The sequence below is a fragment of the Anomaloglossus baeobatrachus genome, chromosome 3, assembly GCF_048569485.1.
Source record: "Anomaloglossus baeobatrachus isolate aAnoBae1 chromosome 3, aAnoBae1.hap1, whole genome shotgun sequence".
Taxonomy (NCBI): domain Eukaryota; kingdom Metazoa; phylum Chordata; class Amphibia; order Anura; family Aromobatidae; genus Anomaloglossus; species Anomaloglossus baeobatrachus.
Window position 1 is genome coordinate 361,731,265 of NC_134355.1, and position 13,865 is coordinate 361,745,129.

Consider the following 13,865-nt stretch of genomic DNA (forward strand, 5'->3'; position numbering starts at 1 on the left):
CACACACACACAATAAATTCACACACTCAGTCCTCTCAGTCTTCTCACACAAAGTCCTCTCACACACAGTCATCTCACTTACACACAGTCCTCTCAGTCTTCTTACACAGTCCTCTCAGACACAGTCCTCTCAGTCTTCTCACACAAAGTCCTCTCAGTCTTCTCACACACAGTCCTCTCAGTCTGCTCACACAAAGTCCACTCACACACAGTTATCTCACTCACACACAGTCCTCTCACACAGTCTTCTCACACACAATCCTATCAGTCTTCTCACACAAAGTCCTCTCACACACAGTCCTCTCAGTCTTATCACACACAGTCCTCTCACACACAGTCCTCTCACACATAGTCCTCTCACTCACAGTCCTCTCACTCACAGTCCTCTCAGTCTTCTCACACACAGTCCTCTCAGTCTTCTCACACACAGTCTTCTCACACACAGTTATCTCAGTCTTCTCACACACAGTCCTCTCACACACAGTCCTCTCAGTCTTCTCACACATAGTCCTCTCACACACAGTACTCTCAGTCTTCTCACACACAGTCCTCTCACACACAGTCCTCTCACACACAGTTATCTCAGTCTTCTCACACACAGTCCTCTCAGTCTTCTCACACACAGTCCTCTCAGTCTTCTCACACACAGTCCTCTCAGTCTTCTCACACACAGTCCTCTCAGTCTTCTCACACACAGTCCTCTCAGTCTTCTCACACACAGTCTTCTCACACACAGTTATCTCAGTCTTCTCACACACAGTCCTCTCAGTCTTCTCACACATAGTCCTCTCACACACAGTACTCTCAGTCTTCTCACACACAGTCCTCTCACACACAGTCCTCTCACACACAGTTATCTCAGTCTTCTCACACACAGTCCTCTCAGTCTTCTCACACACAGTCCTCTCAGTCTTCTCACACACAGTCCTCTCAGTCTTCTCACACACAGTCCTCTCAGTCTTCTCACACACAGTCCTCTCAGTCTTCTCACACACAGTCTTCTCACACACAGTTATCTCAGTCTTCTCACACACAGTCCTCTCAGTCTTCTCACACATAGTCCTCTCACACACAGTACTCTCAGTCTTCTCACACACAGTCCTCTCACACACAGTCCTCTCACACACAGTTATCTCAGTCTTCTCACACACAGTCCTCTCAGTCTTCTCACACACAGTCCTCTCAGTCTTCTCACACAGTCCTCTCAGTCTTCTCACACAGTCCTCTCAGTCTTCTCACACACAGTCCTCTCAGTCTTCTCACACCCAGTCCTCTCAGTCTTCTCACACACAGTCTTCTCACACACAGTTATCTCAGTCTTCTCACACACAGTCCTCTCACACACAGTCCTCTCAGTCTTCTCACACATAGTCCTCTCAGTCTTCTCACACACAGTCCTCTCAGTCTTCTCACACACAGTCCTCTCAGTCTTCTCACACACAGTCCTCTCAGTCTTCTCACACACAGTCCTCTCAGTCTTCTCACACACAGTCCTCTCAGTCTTCTCACACACAGTCCTCTCACACACAGTCCACTCTTTCACAGTATTTACACACACAGTCCTCTCACTCACACAGTCCATTCACACACTCAGTCCTCTCACAGTCTTCTCACACAGTCCCCACACACAATAAATTCACAAACTCAGTCCTCACACTCACTCAGTCCTCACACTCACTCAGTCCTTTCACAGTGTTCTCACACACAGTCCACACACACACACACACACACACACACACAATAAATTCACACACACAGTCCTCTCAGTCTTCTCACACACAGTCCTCTCAGTCTTCTCACACACAGTCCTCTCAGTCTTCTCACACACAGTCCTCTCAGTCTTCTCACACACAGTCCTCTCACACACAGTCCTCTCAGTCTTCTCACACACAGTCTTCTCACACACAGTCCTCTCACACACAGTCCTCTCAGTCTTCTCACACAGTCTTCTCACACACAGTTATCTCAGTCTTCTCACACACAGTCCTCTCACACACAGTCCTCTCAGTCTTCTCACACACAGTCCTCTCACACACAGTCCTCTCACACACAGTCCTCTCAGTCTTCTCACACACAGTCCTCTCACACACAGTCCTCTCACACACAGTCCTCTCAGTCTTCTCACACACAGTCTTCTCACACACAGTCCTCTCACACACAGTCCTCTCAGTCTTCTCACACAGTCTTCTCACACACAGTTATCTCAGTCTTCTCACACACAGTCCTCTCACACACAGTCCTCTCAGTCTTCTCACACACAGTCCTCTCACACACAGTCCTCTCAGTCTTCTCACACAGTCTTCTCACACACAGTTATCTCAGTCTTCTCACACACAGTCCACTCTTTCACAGTATTTACACACACAGTCCTCTCACACACAGTCCACTCTTTCACAGTATTTACACACACAGTCCTCTCACTCACACAGTCCATTCACACACTCAGTCCTCTCAGTCTTCTCACACAGTCCACACACACAATAAATTCACAAACTCAGTCCTCACCCTCACTCAGTCCTCACACAATCCTCTAACAGACAGGCGTCTACACATAAGACCGAGCTCGTACACACGACGTAAATAGCGCCATGACGTCACACAGCCAACAGGATTCAACCAGCGACCTACTCGGCAGTGACGTGTAACTCCGTCCTAGCACGTGATGCGGCTGTAGCGAAGCGGTGCGCAATGACGTGAGGGCGAGTCCTATGGCTGTGGGCGGAGAGGAGACCGCTGTCAGGCAGAAATGGAGACGCGCTACAACCTGAAGAGCCCGGGTAATGGGGAGCGGGTGTTGTGAGCAGTGTCGCTGGCGGTGGGCTGCTGGTCTTCACATTTGCCGCCGTGCAGTCGGTGAATAGTTAAATTTGGGCTATGAGGTGTTCATGTGGCTTTGTGCTTTAGGTGGAGCGGTCACCAGCGGAGACCGGCGAAAAAAGAGGCTACATAGGGATTTCCTCTGTAAGATGAGGCATTGGATTTATAGTTTTACAGCCAGTGACAGGGGGACTGCGGTAACTTGGCTTACTGCTATCTAGTGATATACAATGGAAAATAGCCCTCCCGGTGTGGCCGGGCAGTGAGAGCGCCCCGTGCGGTGGGCTGCCAGTCTGTGAGAGAGCCCCCTGTGTGGTGGGCTGCCAGTCTGTGAGAGAGCCCCCTGTGTGGTGGGCTGCCAGTCTGTGAGAGAGCCCCCTGTGTTGGTGGGCTGCCAGTCTGTGAGAGAGCCCCCTGTGTTGGTGGGCTGCCAGTCTGTGAGAGAGCCCCCTGTGTGGTGGGCTGCCAGTCTGTGAGAGAGCCCCCTGTGTTGGTGGGCTGCCAGTCTGTGAGAGAGCCCCCTGTGTGGTGGGCTGCCAGTCTGTGAGAGAGCCCCCTGCTGCGGTGGGCTGCCAGTCTGTGAGAGAGCCCCCTGCTGCGGTGGGCTGCCAGTCTGTGAGAGAGCCCCCTGCTGCGGTGGGCTGCCAGTCTGTGAGAGAGCCCCCTGCTGCGGTGGGCTGCCAGTCTGTGAGAGAGCCCCCTGCTGCGGTGGGCTGCCAGTCTGTGAGAGAGCCCCCTGCTGCGGTGGGCTGCCAGTCTGTGAGAGAGCCCCCTGCTGCGGTGGGCTGCCAGTCTGTGAGAGAGCCCCCTGCTGCGGTGGGCTGCCAGTCTGTGAGAGAGCCCCCTGTTGCGGTGGGCTGCCAGTCTGTGAGAGTGTAGTGGGTGGGCCTACCCCCTACTAGTTTAACATAGTTACCTGGCACTGTGATTATTAAAAATGTTGAATTTTATGTTTTTATGTGATGTGTGAGGGCACCCCCTAGTGGCCGGGTGGGACGGCTGTTGCCACCGGGGAGGAGGAGTCGGCCGGATATCTAGGCTAGGTCTGAGTGTGTGTGGGGTAGAGAGATCCTGGTCAGCGGAGTGCGAGCATCTGCAGCGGCAAGTGCGATTGTGTGAGCGTAACAGCACGGGACACCGGAGATAAGGAGGTGGACGCAACCTCAGAGCCTATTCTGCCGGTGTGGGTCCGGTGTATGCTTGGCTGAATAGTGGGTGTCCCGAAGGAAGAAGAGTACGGAGGGCATATCCCCACCCGAGGTGGCGTTTGGTCAGAGTGTCCCCAGCTCCACTAATATTGCCGTGATCCGCTGACCGGAGTGGCTTTTACCGGAGTGTCTGTCAAGCTGTGAGATCCGGGACAGCAGTGTGTGCACTTGGGCAGAGTGTGAGCGAAACAGCACGGGACACCGGAGATAAGGAGGTGGACGCAACCTCAGAGCCTATTCTGCCGGTGTGGGTCCGGTGTATGCTTGGCTGAATAGTGGGTGTCCCGAAGGAAGAAGAGTACGGAGGGCATATCCCCACCCGAGGTGGCGTTTGGTCAGGGTGTCCCCAGCTCCACTGAAAGTCTGCAACTGCCTGCTTCTTTACTGTCTGCTGTCCGGATTATTGGACTGTGTTGAATAAATGTTCTCTTTTATTGCATTCAACTCTTGCCTGAAGTCTATTTGTGTAATGGAGAACGAAGACACTGACACACACTGTTTTATTCCTAAAGAAGTGATGAAGACAGGGATGTGCCTGCACCATAGTGCTGCCACGACTACACAGCCAGAGGCCTCCCTGCCTGGTCACTTCATGTGGCGTAGTCGGCAGGATCCAAGTCCCTTGCCGGAGAACCAGGAGTCTGAAGACCAAGTAGTGCCTGAAGCACGGAATTCGGACGATGAAAGAAGAGTTCCAGTCCCACGGTGGGAGGAAGAAGTGCCCAAGGCGTTGGACCGGGCACAAGATGGCGGCAAGGAGGCCGTTATCTGTGAGGAAGAAAGGGCGCGAAAAGTTGGCGCCGAAAGAAGAGCCTGGGGCTGGCCGGCGCCGAAGAAAAAGGACAGAGTACTCCGCCCAAAGAGGGGAGGCGCCAGCTCCAGGGCATTGAAGACTAAGAAAAGGAAAAAGAAGTACCTCGGCGGAGGAGTCAAGATGATGCGTGAGGCTGGGGGTGGAGTCTGTTCAAAAGCGGGAAACGAAGACCCGCCTCCACTTCCTCCAGTCTCGGTGTCGACATCACCGCCATTACCCGTGATTGTTGAGATGGAGAACTTTGGGCAGCCTGCGGAGTTGGCGACGACCATGGCCCTCATCAGCCTTGGCCGAGGCCGACCCCGGTTTGCCCCTGCTAACGAGGCCGCGATAGCGGATCTCCCTATTGGGCCGGGAGGCTCTACAAGACCGGACAAGGTCTCTTGGAAGACCTCGTGGGACGCTCAAACCGGGAGCACCATTACGGAAGTGAAGGCGACCTATGCTACCCCGCCCATGCCAAGCCGTCCGGGAGTTGCTGTTTTCCCTTGGGACACCCCGCAGCTTAACGCCGCTGCCACACCATTTGTTCCGGTGCCGGAGTCGGCCGAAGAGTTAGCCGAGCGTCTAGAGGAGGACCACCTGGGCTTCTTCTGGGACCCAGTCATCGCCCCGCCGGAGAGGGCGCGTCCCAGTGTTCCGCCCCCGAAGCCTGATCCCGTCCGGGAACGGCTCATGGCTGAGACCATAGTCCGGGAAATGCTGTCCGGCCCCGGTGGAGAAGATCTGGCTCAGCAGTTCGTGACCGGGGTGGTTGTCAAATTCAACCAGCAGGAGGGGTATGGATTCATCCGTGAAGTAGAGACCGGGGATGACTACTTTTACAACCGAGTTCACCTGGATGTAGAAGGACTCCCCAAGCGACTCCATACCCTGTGGCCGGGCGAGAAAGTCAGCTTCTTGCCGGACAAAGGCAGCCGCGGTCTGTTTGCGGTGTGTGTTTCCCGCATGCCCACCACCCGGGAAGCGGAGCAGTGGCAGGAGGAGATTGCGTGGGAGGAGCAGCAAGAGCGACGACAGAGCCGTACCAGACCGGTCGCGCCTCCTCCATCTCGGCGTGTACCGACGGCTGCCCCGGAAGCAGAGGCAGAGCCAGCCCTCGATCCGGAGAGGCTTCCACCCGTGGTGGCGGTGACGCAAAATGTCAACAACAGGCCAGTTTTTATGCTGGACGCGTCGCCCGCCGCACCACCACCGTCCCGTGCGGAGACGCCATCACCACCAAGAGGTGCTGCAGCAGCTGTGCCGGAGGAGCCGTGCTACGCTCCGGTGACTTTCAGGCGGATCCGCCGCCAGCCAGGACAAACTCTGGGGGCCTATATCCAGGCTCAAGCGGAAGAATGGAAGAGAGCCTGGCCCCCAGAGTAAGTTGGTCGCTCCAGCACCTGTTAAGACCGGGATGGTTGTAAACCGGCAGAAAGTTGTTTTTGGTTGGAAAGTTTCACGGGCCTGTTGCCCTTCAGCAAAGACCGGGAGCGCTATTGAAGCCTCCGGGCACCTTCAGCAAAGACCGGGAGCGCTATTGAAGCCTCCGGGCACCTTCAGCAAAGACCGGGAGCGCTATTGAAGCCTCCGGGCGCACATCTAAGACCGGGAGCGCTGCTGAGCCTCCGGGCGCTATCCAGAGACCGGGAGCGCTGTTGCGCCATCAAGCGCCCCTCAAGACCGGGAGCGCCGCTGAACTGGTGCCGCTGTTGAGGACTGAACCGAAAGGTTTTTATGTGTTTATGTTTTTATGGGTTTAAGAGCCTTGCCGGGAGGCTCGGATTTTAAGAGGGGAGGCATGTAGTGGGTGGGCCTACCCCCTACTAGTTTAACATAGTTACCTGGCACTGTGATTATTAAAAATGTTGAATTTTATGTTTTTATGTGATGTGTGAGGGCACCCCCTAGTGGCCGGGTGGGACGGCTGTTGCCACCGGGGAGGAGGAGTCGGCCGGATATCTAGGCTAGGTCTGAGTGTGTGTGGGGTAGAGAGATCCTGGTCAGCGGAGTGCGAGCATCTGCAGCGGCAAGTGCGATTGTGTGAGCGTAACAGCACGGGACACCGGAGATAAGGAGGTGGACGCAACCTCAGAGCCTATTCTGCCGGTGTGGGTCCGGTGTATGCTTGGCTGAATAGTGGGTGTCCCGAAGGAAGAAGAGTACGGAGGGCATATCCCCACCCGAGGTGGCGTTTGGTCAGAGTGTCCCCAGCTCCACTAATATTGCCGTGATCCGCTGACCGGAGTGGCTTTTACCGGAGTGTCTGTCAAGCTGTGAGATCCGGGACAGCAGTGTGTGCACTTGGGCAGAGTGTGAGCGAAACAGCACGGGACACCGGAGATAAGGAGGTGGACGCAACCTCAGAGCCTATTCTGCCGGTGTGGGTCCGGTGTATGCTTGGCTGAATAGTGGGTGTCCCGAAGGAAGAAGAGTACGGAGGGCATATCCCCACCCGAGGTGGCGTTTGGTCAGGGTGTCCCCAGCTCCACTGAAAGTCTGCAACTGCCTGCTTCTTTACTGTCTGCTGTCCGGATTATTGGACTGTGTTGAATAAATGTTCTCTTTTATTGCATTCAACTCTTGCCTGAAGTCTATTTGTGTAATGGAGAACGAAGACACTGACACACACTGTTTTATTCCTAAAGAAGTGATGAAGACAGGGATGTGCCTGCACCATAGTGCTGCCACGACTACACAGCCAGAGGCCTCCCTGCCTGGTCACTTCAAGAGAGCCCCCTGTTGCGGTGGGCTGCCAGTCTGTGAGAGAGCCCCCTGTTGCGGTGGGCTGCCAGTCTGTGAGAGAGCCCCCTGCTGCGGTGGGCTGCCAGTCTGTGAGAGAGCCCCCTGCTGCGGTGGGCTGCCAGTCTGGGAGACAGACCCCTGCTGCGGTGGGCTGCCAGTCTGGGAGAGAGCCCCCTGCTGCGGTGAGAATACCCTTTCCCGCCATGCCAGGTGCTGGTGGCGCCTCCTAGTATATTATCTCCCTCACGCTCTATTGTAATGTTAGTTTGGCGTCTCTTGATTGGCTGCTATGCTTAGACGCTGTCAGAATGGAAGATATTGTGTTAATTGTAAATGGAGCTTATTAAATGACCTGGAAAGATGATCAGGTGCAGTCATATTAAAAGTTTATAATTTTTACATTTTTCAACATTCTGGAAAGCCCCTTTGACTCAACAGTTTCTCATTTTAAGTCTCTACAATGCTGTAGTAAAGGGATGGTCCAGGGCTGCGCACACCGATCTGCCATCAGGAATGGATATCATATCGAATTCTGGGTTAAACAATTACCTAAGGAGTCGCCCACCTAGTATCGTGTATAGGGCATTTTTCATTAATGGGATATATGCACGACCCTTCCTGGGTGCTATATAGTTGCCTTGGCCCAAAATGCGTTAGCATCTTCTCACCCAATGTCAGATTTGACCTAAAAAAAAACTTTAAATTTCAGACTTTGTCAAGTCTTAGCTTGTGTGGGAACACACGGATACTCTGCAGATCTATATTATAGAGCTATATGGCACGTTATTAGTTATCATTCCCTAGAAAAATATAGTGATAAAAAATCTTTATGGAAATGTAATCTAGACATAACAATAAAGCATGTCATCGTTAGCGACGTCGTTGCGTGTGACACCAACGAGCGGCTGTTAACAATGGAAAATACTCATCAAATCGTCCATCGTTGACACGTCGTTCATTTTCAAAAAATCATTGATTGTTGAGGACACAGGTTGTTCGTCGTTCCCGAGGCAGTACACATCGCTATGTGTGACACCTCGGGAACGCCGAACTACAGCTTACCTGCGGCCGCCGGCAATAAGGAAGGAAGGAGGTGGGATGTTACGGCCCTCATCTCCGCCCCTCCGCTTCTATTGGGCGGCCTCTTAGTGACGCCGCACGAACCGCCCCCTTAGAAAGGAGGCGGTTCGCTGGCCACAGCGACGTCACTAGGCAGGTAAGTATGTGTGACGGCTTCTAACGATATTGTGCGCCACGGGCAGCGATTTGCACAAGCGACGGGGGCGGGTCCTCTCGCTAGCGATATCGCTGCATGTAAAGCCCCCTTTAGTATTGGTATATCACATAAAATCCCAATAAAATACGCTTGTTTGTTGGTGTAACATGAAAAAATGTGGTAAAGTTCACGTGTAGGAATGCTTTTCAAGGCACTGTTCATCCATCTTTATACGTGTGACAGTCCGAGTAGGCCAGTGAGGCTGTTGATTACGGGTCAGGAGATCAGCAGTATTCTGACATTTCAGTGGACACTCTGACCGGGAATATTGGATGTATGAGACCGGCCTAAGGCTAGGGTCACATGGCCATAGATTCTCTCCTCTGAGAGGGTTGGGCTGAGTGTGCTAAAGACCCTCTGATCAGAGTTTGATCTGAGTGTCAGCAAAGTGTGATCTGATTCTCCTGGATGAAGATCAGAGCACACTAAGGAGAAGATGGAGAACAACATTTCTCTGTCTTCTCCATTGTGTCAGTGTGCAAAAATCAATGTCATCCGAGCTCAGTCCGATGTTTCTACGCCACCACAGACTTGTATTGCCAAGTGTGACATGCTTCAGTTTTATTCTTGACAGGCTCAGTCCGAGAAAAAATATGAAGTGCACAGATCCATTTGCTAACATTGGTCTAATTGCGACCCGATGTTTTGTCGGATCGCACTCAGAAAAGAATATAAAATGCGCCAGTTTACCCTAATGGCTCATGCTGGTTGATGACTTTGGCATATCTTTCCAATGTCTGATCTAAGTTTACACTATTTTGTTCGTTTATTTAGTTTTGTTTTACTTAGTGACCACCAATACGTATCTTTACTGACTTGAGATATATGAATAGCTTTACTCGACGGGTGAAAATGCAGCAGCTGTTAGCTGTACACTATAGTAGACACCCTGTTACATCAGTCACGATTGGTGTTGGCACTGACCATAGCCGTTTATCCCCTTAGATGCTGCTGCCAAAAGTGACTATAGCATCTAGATGGTTGACAGAGTGTGAGGGGCACCCTTTTTAACCATATTGGCCTCCTAGGATAATGATTGTGTGGTCCTGAAGGTTGCCATGGCCAAATAACAGCTTTAGTTTGCCGGCTATAGTGCCCTGTTCAGAAATTAGCAACATGTAGGTGGTAAAAATAGCATTTTTCTTTCCACTCATGCCACTTTACATTAATTCCTGGAAAGCAGTTGATGGGTTAATAAGCTACCTGACAGCAGTTTTGAATATGTTGAAGGGTGCTGTTTTTAAAATGATTTCACTTTTGGGGGGTTTCCGATATATAGGTCCCCCAAAGTCACTTCAAAACGGAATAGGTCCTAAAAAATGTTTTCTAAATTTCATTGAAAAAAAAATAATGAAAAATTGTTTCTACAATTATAAAGCTTCGAACATCCTAAAAAGTAAAAGAACACCTTACAGGTGGCGCTGATGTAAAGCAGACGTGAGGTAAATAGTATTCATTAACTATTTTGTGCGGTGTGACTATCTGGATTAGGTCGGGGTTACACTTGTGTGTGACTCGTGCGAGTATCGGATCGCACTGTGCCGGATGGGCTCGCGTTGCATCCAGCATGCGCCAGATCTGTCGAAAAATCGTTGCCCGGCGGCCAGAAAGGACGCCGCATGCAGCGCTTTTTGGCTGCGGCGAGAGAACGGACCGCTGAATCCGACGCCATACGGCTTGTTGTATAATGGACGCCTATGGGCGCCGGATTTGGTGTCATCCAGCTTATGTCGGAAACCAACGATGGATCCGGTTTTTGTTTCTGGGCATGCCCAGACATTGTGTAAATAGTCTCGGTCTCTCCCTCCTTCATACTCGCTGATCACGGGCGCGACCCTACACAGCTCTCACTGTTCTGTCGGCTTCTCCTGCTTTTGAAAATGCCGGCCGCTCATTATTCCATCTGGTATTCACTGTTTCCCCCGCCCACCGGCTCCTATGATTGTGTGCAGTTAGACGAGCACCCACGCTGAGTGACAGCTGTCCCACTGCAACCAATCACAGCTGCCGGTGGGTTGGTCTTTATCTTGCAGTAAAATTAATAATTAAAAAAAGATGACTTGCGGTCCCCCCCAATTTTGATACCAGTCAAGATAAAGCCACACAGCTAGGGGCTGGTACTCTCAGGATGGGGAGCCCCACATTATTTTTAGGCTGGGGGGCTCCCCATATCAGCCAGCAGCCACCCGGAATTGCTGCATCCATTAGATGCAACAGTCCCGGGACTTTACCCAGCTCTTTCCGAATTGCCCTGGTGTGGTGGCAATCAGGGTAATAAGGAATTAATGGCAGCCCATAGCTGCCACTAAGGCTGGTTTCACACTGGCATTGTTTTGACGGAAACGGGATCCGTCACAAATGCAGGACAGTTCATTTATTTACAGTGGAATCGCGACACCATGCTATTGTGTGCTTCATACACTACCTGCATGTGTCCACATGGTGTCACGCTTCCACTGTGAATAAATGAACTGTACTGCATTTGTGACGGATCCCGTTTCCCTCAAAACAATGCAAGTGTGAAACCGGCCTAAGTCCTAGTTTAGTGATGGCAGGCGTCTATGAGACACTCCCATCACTAAATTGTAGTGAAAGTAAATAAACACAAACATCGAAAAAATCTTTATTTGAAATAAAAGACAAAAAAACACCCACTCTCCCCACTTTATTAATCCCAAAATACCTTTCCAGGTCCGACGTAATCCACACGATGTCCCACGACGCTTTCACCTCTGCTACATTGGAAGCTGACAGGAGCGGCCGTAGAACACCGCCGCTTGCTGTGAGCTCCATGCAGCAACTGAAGTGAGTCGCGCTGTCAGCGGAGACGTCACTGAGGTAGTGCCGGTGTGTGTTCGGTGATGATGGGGGCAGTAGTGCCTGTGTGTGTGCGGTGATGATGGGGGCGGTAGTGCCTGCGTGTGTGCGGTAATGATGAGGGTGGTGCGGTAATGATGAGGGCGTTAGTGCTTGCGTGTGTGCGGTGATGATGGGAGCGGTCGGTAGTACTTGCGTGTGTGTGGTGATGATGGGGGCGGTAGTGCCTGTGTGTGTGCGCGGTGATAATAGGAGCGGTAGTGCCTGCGTATGTGCGGTGATTATGGGAGCGGTAGTGCCTGCGTGTGTGCGGTGATGATAGGGGTGGTAGTGCCTGCGTGTGTGCGGTGATGATGGGGGCGGTAGTGCCTGCGTGTGTGCTGTGATGATGGGGCGGTAGTGCCTGTGTGTCTGCGGTGATGATGGGGCGGTAGTGCCTGCATGCCTGCAGAGATGATGGGAGCGGTAGTGCCTGCGTGTGTGCGGTGATGATGGGAGCGTGTGTCTGCGGTGATGATGGGAGCGGTAGTGCCTGCGTGTCTGCGGTGATGATGGGAGCGGTAGTGCCTGCGTGTCTGCGGTGATGATGGGAGTGGTAGTACCTGTGTGTGTGCGGTGATGATGGGAGTGGTAGTGCCTGCGTATGAGCGGTGATTATGGGAGCGGTAGTGCCTGCGTGTGTGCGGTGATGATGGGAGCGGTAGTGCCTGCGTGTGTGCGGTGATGATGGGAGCGGTAGTGCCTGCGTGTGTGCGGTGATGATGGGAGCGGTAGTGCCTGCGTGTGTGCGGTGATGATGGGAGCGGTAGTGCCTGCGTGTGTGCGGTGATGATGGGAGCGGTAGTGCCTGCGTGTGTGCGGTGATGATGGGAGCGGTAGTGCCTGCGTGTGTGCGGTGATGATGGGAGCGGTAGTGCCTGCGTGTGTGCGGTGATGATGGGAGCGGTAGTGCCTGCGTGTGTGCGGTGATGATGGGAGCGGTAGTGCCTGCGTGTGCGCGGTGATGATGGGAGCGGTAGTGCCTGCGTGTGCGCGGTGATGATGGGAGCGGTAGTGCCTGCGTGTGCGCGGTGATGATGGGAGCGGTAGTGCCTGCGTGTGTGCGGTGATGACTGGAGCTGTAGTGCCTGCGTGTGTGCGGGGATAATGGGAGCGGTAGTGCCTGCGTGTGTTGCCTGCGTGTGTGCGGTGATGATGGGGGCGGTAGTGCCTGCGTATGTGCGGTGATGATGGGGGCGGTGTGCCTGCGTGTGTGCACTGATGATGGGAGCGGTAGTGTCTGCGTGTGTGCGGTGATCATGGGGGCGGTAGTGCCTGTGTGTGTACGGTGGTGATTGGAGCAGTAGTGCCTGTGTGTGTGTGGTGATGATGGGGGGCTCTCTCTCTGGCATGAAAAAGGGGGGAAAAAAATCTTTTTTTTGCTGGATCTGTCGTATCGAGTTTTTACACAATCTGCGGCAGATCCGTTGCATCAGGCACAAACTGGATTGTGCCTGATGGCAAAAATCGGATGTGGGAAAGTAGCCTAAGAGGTGAGCAACTTTCAGTGATTTGGGCACATCTTTCAGCTTTCTTGTGCTAGCATCCTCTTGGTTTCAGTCTTATTTCACACCCCCTTTGTTATATACTGTAAATTATGTTTAATCTCTTTTTTTATTGAAAAATTAAGGTTGGTTACAATAAGCAGGGCTGCAGACCAAGGCAAACCCACAAATAGAGACAAAACCAAAAAAAACAAGAATGCAATGAAACATGAAAGGCTTTGCATGGTTGTAGCCATATACAGTTTGTTACAATAAAGAACATTTAAGAACATTTATATCAATCTGGCTTGAACCATTATAAAAGTATAAAATCCATAAACTATTAACATAAACAGCAAAGATTTACCATTCATACCATAGAGGCACATAATGGTCAGTCGAAGGAAAAGAAATAGAGAGAAAGAAAGAGGGAGGGAGACAAAGTGAATGATGACAGGGAAAGGATCATGGGGAAGGGCAAGGTATAACTAGCAGGGAAAATCTAGGTAGAGTCTCAACTCGCCCCAAAGAGGGACCTGAAGTCCGGAAAAGCCAAAAAAATGACCCAGGGACTCCAGATCTTAATGCATTTTTCAGTAGCGTCCTGAATTTCAGCAGTGAGACTCTCCATTCTGTAAATATACTGTAAATTATGACACATTTGTCATAACACGATTTGTCAT

General features: G+C 52.0%; 1 protein-coding gene across 1 annotated transcript in view; it reads left to right on the forward strand.

Annotated features, from left to right (window-relative positions):
- The first annotated feature begins 2,653 nt into the window (after positions 1-2,653).
- UBE2J1 (ubiquitin conjugating enzyme E2 J1) overlaps positions 2,654-13,865 on the forward strand; it is a 74,695-nt gene continuing 63,483 nt past the window's right edge. The window contains exon 1 of the mRNA XM_075340136.1: positions 2,654-2,777. Within this exon, the coding sequence (XP_075196251.1) occupies positions 2,747-2,777 (31 nt within the window). The 5' untranslated portion in view covers positions 2,654-2,746. The remainder of the gene's footprint in view (positions 2,778-13,865) is intronic.